Here is a 9,543-nt window from a genome sequence, read left to right as displayed (position 1 = left end):
GTCACATGGTCCACAGCGTGAGTCACATGGTCCACACAGAGAGCAGCGTTAGTCACATGGTCCACAGCGTTAGTCACATGGTCCACACAGAGAGCAGCGTTAGTCACATGGTCCACACAGAGAGCAGCGTTAGTCACATGGTCCACAGCGTTAGTCACATGGTCCACAGCGTGAGTCACATGGTCCACACAGAGAGCAGCGTTAGTCACATGGTCCACAGCTTTAGTCACATGGTCCACACAGAGAGCAGCGTTAGTCACATGGTCCACAGCGTTAGTCACATGGTCCACAGCGTTAGTCACATGGTCCACAGCGTTAGTCACATGGTCCACAGCGTTAGTCACATGGTCCACAGCGTGAGTCACATGGTCCACACAGAGAGCAGCGTTAGTCACATGGTTCACAGCGTTAGTCACATGGTCCACACAGAGAGCAGCGTTAGTCACATGGTCCACAGCGTTAGTCACATGGTCCCACAGCGTTAGTCACATGGTCCACAGCGTGAGTCACATGGTCCACACAGAGAGCAGCGTTAGTCACATGGTCCACAGCGTGAGTCACATGGTCCACACAGAGAGCAGCGTTAGTCACATGGTCCACACAAAGAGCAGCGTTAGTCACATGGTCCACAGCGTGAGTCACATGGTCCACAGTGTGAGTCACATGGTCCACACAGAGAGCAGCGTTAGTCACATGGTCCACAGCATTAGTCACATGGTCCACAGCGTTAGTCACATGGTCCACAGCGTGAGTCACATGGTCCACACAGAGAGCAGCGTTAGTCACATGGTCCACAGCGTGAGTCACATGGTCCACAGCGTGAGTCACATGGTCCACAGCGTGAGTCACATGGTCCACAGCGTTAGTCACATGGTCCACACAGAGAGCAGCGTTAGTCACATGGTCCACAGCGTTAGTCACATGGTTCACAGCTTTAGTCACATGGTCCACAGCGTTAGTCACATGGTCCACAGCGATAGTCACATGGTCCACAGCGTTAGTCACATGGTCCACAGCGTTAGTCACATGGTCCACACAGAGAGCAGGATTAGTCACATGGTCCACAGACCCTTTCCCTCTCTGGTTCTCTTCTTCATTCCCAATTCAAAGGACCCATTGGATGCAGGCTGCAGAGTCTTTGCCTTACGTCCACCTACACACACACACACACACACACACACACACTATAGTTTAAATATCTATTAAACATTAAGTTATTTTTTAAAGAAGAGTTTAATATTGTTAAAATCAATTATTAACCTGATTAATGTATTGATCTCTGACAGCTGTTAGTCTAGTAGTGATGCCTCCTGTGCACAGATACCCTACCACAGATAGCTTCAGTGCATGTGTGTGCACGTGAAGTGAAGTGAATAAATAACAATGTGTATATAATAATAATAATAATAATAATAATAATAATAGAAAAGGCTAATAGAGCACAGGCTAATGATGGTTAGAAAACCAAACATCCACTAGAGTTTGGTTTCACATTAACATATAGAAATATGTGAATGAATAAGTGAAACCTGAGGTAATGTTGGAGCAGCTAAAGTCCTTATTTAGTGACTGTTGTCTTCATGTTTACACAATAGATCAGAGTGTAAGTCTTTCTTTATCAACCACAACATTCTTTAACGTTATAACTGACCTCCTCTTTTCTTCTTAGTGGCAGGTTCACAGTCAGGAGGAATAGGAAAGGTCTCCTCCTCTAAGGGTCCACACTCAGTGGAGACCTCCACCACCGTCTCCATCATCACATCCTCTGCCACACACACACACACACACACACACACACACACACACACACACACACACACACACACACACACACACACACACACACACACACACACACACACACAACACACACACACACACACACACACACACACACACACACACACACACACGAAAGTGTAAGGCTAGTGGAACATGCGTGGGGGCGTGTCCTAGGGAGAACAGAGCCCAGTGTTCTATGAGGTTCTAGAACCATGAGTTGCATTATTTAAATCAACTATAGAGTTTGACCATAGATGTAATTAATATTAATACGTTCATTTTGATTTCTAAAGTCCTAACTCTTCCTTTTTGTGTTGGATGTTTGATCTGAACATATTTAAAGAGCACTAGGGGGCGCTATATGTTATTAGCACTGGTTGATAGAGATGAACATTAATGATGGGTTTTACCTGAGCTGCGGTCGTTGTGTAGTCCTGGAGACTCCATGTGGAGCAGAGCTTCAGCTGCTTCAAATGTTTTATCAAAACACACCAGGTCATGATCTGACATCTCTACTGGAAACACACACACACACACACACACACAATTAACATTAACGCCATTAAAAGCCATCATCAATGGATCGAAGGTGACACGAGCTACCATGGCAACCATCCAGAAGAGAGTGATTTATTCACCCTGATGGTGAAATAAGTCAGTGTTTGATGAATATGATCCTGTTCTAAAGATGTGTTCAGTCTTTAGTGATTAAATCACCTGTAATTAATAACACTTTATGATCACTTCATCACTTTATCTCTTCAGTGACGTGACGAGTGGTGAATAATAATAATAAAATGTGTCTGAGGAGACGTGTCAGCATCATAGGATGTCTGCATAGAGAGTCCTCCTGTTACACTGGATATAAACACAGTGACTGATGCTTCATATCTAATCATTTATATTGATTTTAATGTAATATTATCACCAGATTCATCTCAATGTCCTAAAAATGTCATTAAAAAAAGACTGAAGCGAGACGCAAACCTGCAACTATAAGCTTCCAAGAGCAGCGTCATAATTCACTGCACCATAATAACTTCAATGTGGTCTACGAATCAAACTGTATTACAGTATAAAACAACAATCAAGAATTAAAAGTGGATTCACTTAAATACACATTTCCTCCTTTATATTATCCACAGGTTTGTATCCAGGGAACTTTACTACAGACGTCAGTAGATGTTTTAAGGGGGGGTATCACATTTATGTCAGGCAGATAGCAACATTCTATAACATACTTTAATAACTATGCTACCCACATTTTTTGGGAAAATACAGCAAATATTAAAAAAAAAAAAACTTAAAAGAAATTTCCCTCTTTAGCATACGGTTTATAACGCCTTGGTTTCACCTCTGTCTCTTTAAGAAACTCCAAGCTTGTCTGACACGCCCATGAACACGCCCCCTTCAGTACTCATACAAACACACATAGACGTTTACGTCTGTTTTTCTGTATTTGGATATTTTCTACATTTTTACATCTCTACAATACATGGTAGAGATGTGGGCGGTAACTCGGCTGGTTACAAAAGGTCTGAGGTGTTTCTAGGAGGTGGGGGCGTTCCTAGGAGGACTCAGACATATTTACACCTAAAATGGATGCCGTCAGAGTTTTTAAAGATGACTCAAACATACATAAATGAACCAAGGCAACACTCCAGGTATGTTTTTAATGAATGACATTAGTAACATGTTATAAGTCTATTTTACATAATACCCCTCCTTTAAAGCAGATCAACCTCTGTTCTTTCACTTAATGCTCTGCATCCACAAAGTTATAAAGAAAACTACCGTTTGCCAAAAACAAACCAAAAGAAAAAGTAAAGCAGCATAACATTAGTAATGATGTGAGCATGTCTGTGGTGTGTGATGTCACTAATATGTGTCAGAGAAAAGTGTCAAGTTAAACGAAAAAAAGTGTTTTCCTTGAGAAACGGTGTTCAGGTGGGCGGAGCCAAGTCGAAACCCAGGGTTTCTTTGATCAAACCTGCCAGCGACCAGGTTTAGTTTACAGACAATGTTACCATGGTAACATACTCAAAAAAGAACATACCTTGAGTTTAGGAATGAGATACTCAGAGTTTCCCTCATTTGAACCCCAACACACACACATTAACACATACCTGTCTCAGTGACCACTTCCTGCTCCGTGGCCACGCCCTCCATCAGGTAGGTTCCGTCATCGTAAACCAGGACCTGGGCTGAGTAACACTCCTCTACGTGGGCACTGGGAACCTCCTCCACTATCACAGCTGGACAGCCTTCATCCTGCAGCACCACCTCACCATCATCATCATCATCACCTACAATCACTGCCTCCACCTCCTGTTGGACCAGCTCATCTTCCTCCTCCTCCTCCTCATCCTCAGCAGGCTGCTGCTGCTGCACAACATGATCACATTAATATCTACAACATATCATAGACATTTCATCTAAACTTATGAAAGCAGCTAATGCTGGATTCATAATAATAATAATAACAATATTAATCCTAATAATCATAATAACAACAATAATAATATTAATAATAATGCTACAGAGCATCACTGTGATTGGCTGAGCCATCAGCCAATAGAGAGCCCCCTAATAACAGAGCCACTCTATTGGCTGAGGAAAGGGCCAATCAGTGCATGGATTCAATCTGAGGCTGTTTACATGTGATCAGGATAAGGGCATAGCTATTTATTAGATGTTCTGATCCTGATCAGATGTACTTATTGATTAGATAAGCTGCTGTACCTGCTGGGTGTCCTCCACCACGGTGACGTACTCCACTAGGTTCCCTCCTCCATCTGACACCACCACAGAGCTCATCCCTCATTCCTACAGGAGGAGAAATTATTATTGTAATTATTAGTGGCTTTGTACGTCTGAGTGTGTACTAATCTCACTCCAATCAAAGGATTAGATGCATTAATAATAATGTTTCAAAGAATACCATATCTTTTGGACTATAAAGTGCACCATTAGCAATTTTCCTATGAAAGACCTGTGTAAAGGGTGTGTCATCACATAGGCTGCACCCTATTGGCTGATGAAAGTGTCCTTCAGATGACTCAGCCAATCAAAACGGGCAGGTAGGGAGACTTCTGGTGTCATGGTGACAGCGTAGACAGCCACGCGTGGCCTACCTCTTCAGGAGTGCATTTCATTTGCAAATGTTCTCATGCACGACATGAAAAAGAACGGTTACTAGACATGTGATGGCGACAGAAGCGAGCAAAGAGCTAGGCTTGGAGATCACAGCACTGGCCAAAGTCATAGAGGCACAGACGCCTCCAGGCTGCATGAGCACATGCTACAAGCGGGGGCGGCGGCTGACGAACACCTAAAACAACTTCAGGTTATCACTGCTAAAATGACCCAAATGGAGGAGCGAGCATGCAGGAACAATTTCCTGATTCTTCACCTGAAAAAGGGTGTGGAGAGCATAAACACCAAGAGATGCTCCCATAATGGTTCCCTGGCCTTGCTTTGGCTCCACCGGCTTGGTCAGGACCCTTAATTATCAACTGCCTACAATTTAGTGAAAGAGACGTCTTACTCAAAAAAAGCTCAGAGGAGTCCACCGGAGGTTACGGGAATGATCCTGAAGTTTGCTGCGGACTACAGTGAGCATGAGGCTCTAGGTTCATTTAAATTAAGTTGATCAAAACTTAATCAATAAACCTGATTAGATTCAGTAAATCATTGATCCCTGAGAGGAAATATGGTGACATCATTGCTGTTCTCATACAACTTTATATGACATGAATAATTATAAAGGAGCAGTCAGAATAATCCATGTCACTATAACTTATATCTACCTTTTAATTGTATATTACTCATTATTTTAAATTACATTTTTATTTATGTATAGTTTTTATTTTTTATTTATTAGTATTTTGTTCCTCACAGGAGTTAAAAACTAATATTGCTAAAAAAAATTTTTAAAAATGATGTGGAAAACAGAATTTAGAAAAAAATAAAACGCATATGCATTTAAATGTATAAATATTTTTAAAAAATTAAAATCAAATCAAAAATGGCAATATCTGTCAGAAAAATCGCAATTAGATTTTTTGTCAAAATCGTGCAGCCCTAATGTTAGCTCCTCCCCTCTCCACTATCTAACAGCTAAAACAAACACTGCTGTTTAATATAGAATATATATTATACCCATTGTTTACACACATCAGCTGTTAGCATTCCATGCTAATGCTACACCAGCCTATGCAGCGAGACCAGGTGTAGTGTAAGGAGGAAACAATGGAGATGTTTACATATTCACCAGCGCTAACAACTGACTCTGTTGAGGATTTGGATGGTTTCTAACTTTTACGCGGTGACGGAGAGCGTTAAGGAGAGAGTCTGGATGTGTGCACACGTGCACACACTTTTCTGACTAAATCACTGCACGTTGTTTGATTGTGTCACACTCTACTATTCGGCCTTGATTTTAACTGTGGCTTTTTTTTTGCATTATTCGGACGAATATATTCAGCCACCAATACATTCGGCCATTGAATATTTGGTGCATCCCTACTGAATATTATTAGCTGGCCATACAGCTGCCCAAACAATGGTAGTATGCTGATGAAAGACACTGCAGCCTCTGACTATAAGGGAATGGATCCTGTCCTATGGTAAATAGACATGATTTATATAGAGCTTTATCACCACTGAAACAGTCTCAAAGCTCTTTACATATCAGCTCATTCACCAGTGGGACAGGACTGACATGCAAGGCACTAGTCGACCACTGGGAGCAACTTAGGGTTCAGTGTCTTGCCCAAGGACACTTCGACACATAGTCAGGTACTGGGATGGAACCCCCAACCTCTCGATCAGAAGACGACCCTCTACCACCCGTGGCTCAGATATCTCCTATAGAGACATCATTCAGTTAGAACTTTCTGACGCTGAAATTCAGAGAGTAAAAACTGAAAATATCTCATGCTGGTCTAATTTATTAAATACACTCAGTCTGGATTACATTTTGAAATATAAATTATGTTATATTTGATGTATCTTTGCCTATACTGTGTATTGAGAGGAAGTTTATGACAATTGTGTGTATTGATTGATGTATTTTACATAGTCATTATGTACATTACTATTTCTGTAGATGTCTCTGATGGTTGGAGGAAATCAACACCTTGTATTGCTCAATTGTACACTTTGCTATATCAGTTCATTACAAAAACAGTTTATGTATTTTCACCTGGACAGGGTTTTAGTTTTTTTATTATGCATCAATGTATTCTTCTCATTTTGTAAGGAATTGTTTTTTCTCTGCCCAACACAAAGGAAATGGTGATGTGGGAAATAAAAAGGAAAGTGTGATGCATTCAAACAGGTGTGAAAATATAAATGACACTTCAATAAAAAATGTATCACACAAAAATGAACAGGCAGGTAGGAGCTGATAGACTCATGTTAGGTTTATCAGAGATGTCCATGTTTCCACTGATGAGTTTCCATCTCCTCCTCACTGCTGCTCACTGCTGCTCACTGCTGATCACTGCTGATCACTGCTGCTCACTGCTGCTCACTGCTGCTCACTGTTCCATCTCCGTCTGTCACACTCATCTCTACTGAACAAACCTCATAACTTATGCTGGTTGTTTCCTTCTATTACAAACTGTTTGATTGTTACTGTATCCACCGTGTCGTTGCCATGGTGACTGATTAGTAGGAGCGCTAAACAATTTAATATTAACAGTTTATTAACCCACCTGGTCTAATCTGATGGAGCTCAATGTTTTGTTGTCATGAAGCTTGAAAACTGGAAAAACATCAGTAAATTAGCCGTGTCATTGTTTAAGCCGCAGGTTCAAAACGTAGGAAAAAGTAGCAACTTATAGTCTGGAAAATTAATCAAAAATGTATTAAAATAGGTGTCTAGCACTGAGATGCAAAGTAATATCACATACAATGGTTGAACTTGTCCCCCACTCATACATTACATATGAATATTAATAATAATAATGTACAGGCCAATCACTGGGCTGCTCACATTTAATGATGATGATCAGCTTCTCTTCGTCATCACAGTGATGTTTAGAGCACAGATCTATTATTATACTATATAATAGAATGTATATCATATGATATATTATATTATTACTAGATATTATCAGAATGTATCATTATTCTAGAAGTTTATAGCTTTAATTTAGCCCTGCTAAATGAGGAAGTGTAGGACAGTCCTCTGCTGCAGCCGTGTCCCTGTAGCGGGGGGAGGGGCTACAGCCTCGACAGTAACGGACAGGAGAGTTGTTGCTTGAAGTCGCTTTAAAAAGTTCACATTTTTTAACTTTGAGTGATTAAGTCATGCAGGACCTATAGTTACCAGAATAATAATAATAATAATAATAATGTTTCTCAACTAGAACTATTGATTGATTTGTCACATGACTGTTCCAGGGTTTGAGTTAGTTTTACATCTACCTGTAGCTCTATGTTTTTTAGACTGATAACAACTTGTTTGTAGTTTTATTTCTTTTACAGTTTACAGTTGAAACCTTTGTGATTGAATACTTTAGTTACATTACAGTAACAGATGAAACTATATCAACTAAGTGAATGATTAGAAATGGCCTGTGAAATCTGTGACCTGTACAACTCATAGAATCACAATTATTAAAATCCAAACGATTCCCATCCCGAGGTTTACAGCAATAACTTTAACACTGAGAACATTTTAATGTGAGCAGCTCAGTTATTGATTATTAATATGAATAATGTATGAGTCAAACAGCCCATTTTATATTGTATAAATGTCATACTTCATTGATTTAAATGTAATAATTCATGCTAGTTTATCTATATAAAGACTATAAATGCTTTTTGATCAGATTAACAGATGATCAATAATCTATAGGACCACTTCAAACACCTGCAGGGTTAAGGTTGCTCAGAGGCACTAAGGCAGTCCCAGGGAATCAAACCCACAACCTGTCACTCACTCATGCACGCGCCGCAGTACCAGAGGAGCGTGCACGTCATTGTGTGTTGATGTGCGAGCAAAGCTGCTAGCATTAGCATGACCTATGAGTGTGTGTGTATATATATATATATATAATGATTACCGGAAGTACAAAGTGTGGAACAAAGTTGCTCCTCTCCGATCATTAGCATGTCTGATTAGCCTAGTGAAGCTTAGCTCTTTATTCCACTCCATCAGGACATCGCGATGGCCAGTAAACTAACCGTGTGCTCGCGTTGCTTCAATGCTACATCACTTTGTGTGAGAGCTGTTTATCTTCATCAAACACAAAGTTAGCACAAGGCTACTGGGCCACACGCCACTTAGCTTCTCTTCTCACTTCTAGAACACTCACTCTGCTGTTAGAAAACAGCCGTGGAGAGTCGTCGTCCCTCTGTAAGGCGTTACTGACGTCTGTGGGTGACTTAAAGAGCAAAACTCCTCCTCAGATCAAGATTCTGCTGCTGTTTTGATTTTAGCTTCCAATGCTAACATGGAGCTTTTCCGGCGCGGAGCGACGACCCAGCTGGCTCACTGCGTGATGACGTCCCCGCTGACTGCGCCCCCCACAGGTTGGTCGACTCATCATCATCTCATCATCATCATCATCATCATCAGCATCATCATGTAAATTAAATTAGAAATAAAATAATATAACAATAATAAAAAGTGCTATTGCATTACACACAGTGTTAATGTTTAAACCAATATAACTTGTTACACAACCTTAAAGAGTAACTAAGCCCAAACTTACTGTATATATATAAATATATATATATATATATATA

The 9,543-nt window shown here is 40.5% G+C and overlaps 1 protein-coding gene across 3 annotated transcripts in view; it reads right to left on the bottom strand.

The window, feature by feature from the left end:
• The window catches only part of LOC114470955 (ETS-related transcription factor Elf-2-like), a 17,251-nt gene extending 7,938 nt beyond the window's left edge, over positions 1-9,313 (bottom strand). The window contains exons 1-6 of one of the 3 annotated variants that reach the window (XM_028459403.1): positions 9,111-9,313; positions 4,525-4,608; positions 3,909-4,167; positions 2,193-2,297; positions 1,652-1,765; positions 1,070-1,153 (exon numbers count right to left, since the gene is read on the bottom strand). In XM_028459403.1, the coding sequence (XP_028315204.1) occupies positions 1,070-1,153; positions 1,652-1,765; positions 2,193-2,297; positions 3,909-4,167; positions 4,525-4,599 (637 nt within the window). In that variant the 5' untranslated portion in view covers positions 4,600-4,608; positions 9,111-9,313. The remainder of the gene's footprint in view (positions 1-1,069; positions 1,154-1,651; positions 1,766-2,192; positions 2,298-3,908; positions 4,168-4,524; positions 4,609-9,110) is intronic. The other 2 variants (XM_028459405.1, XM_028459404.1) reach the window with 2 other exon arrangements.
• Between the last annotated feature and the right edge of the window lie 230 nt (positions 9,314-9,543).

The sequence above is a fragment of the Gouania willdenowi genome, chromosome 10, assembly GCF_900634775.1.
Source record: "Gouania willdenowi chromosome 10, fGouWil2.1, whole genome shotgun sequence".
NCBI lineage: Eukaryota > Metazoa > Chordata > Actinopteri > Blenniiformes > Gobiesocidae > Gouania > Gouania willdenowi.
Note: the sequence above shows the minus strand (reverse complement) of the source record. Positions and strands in the feature narration are given on the sequence as shown.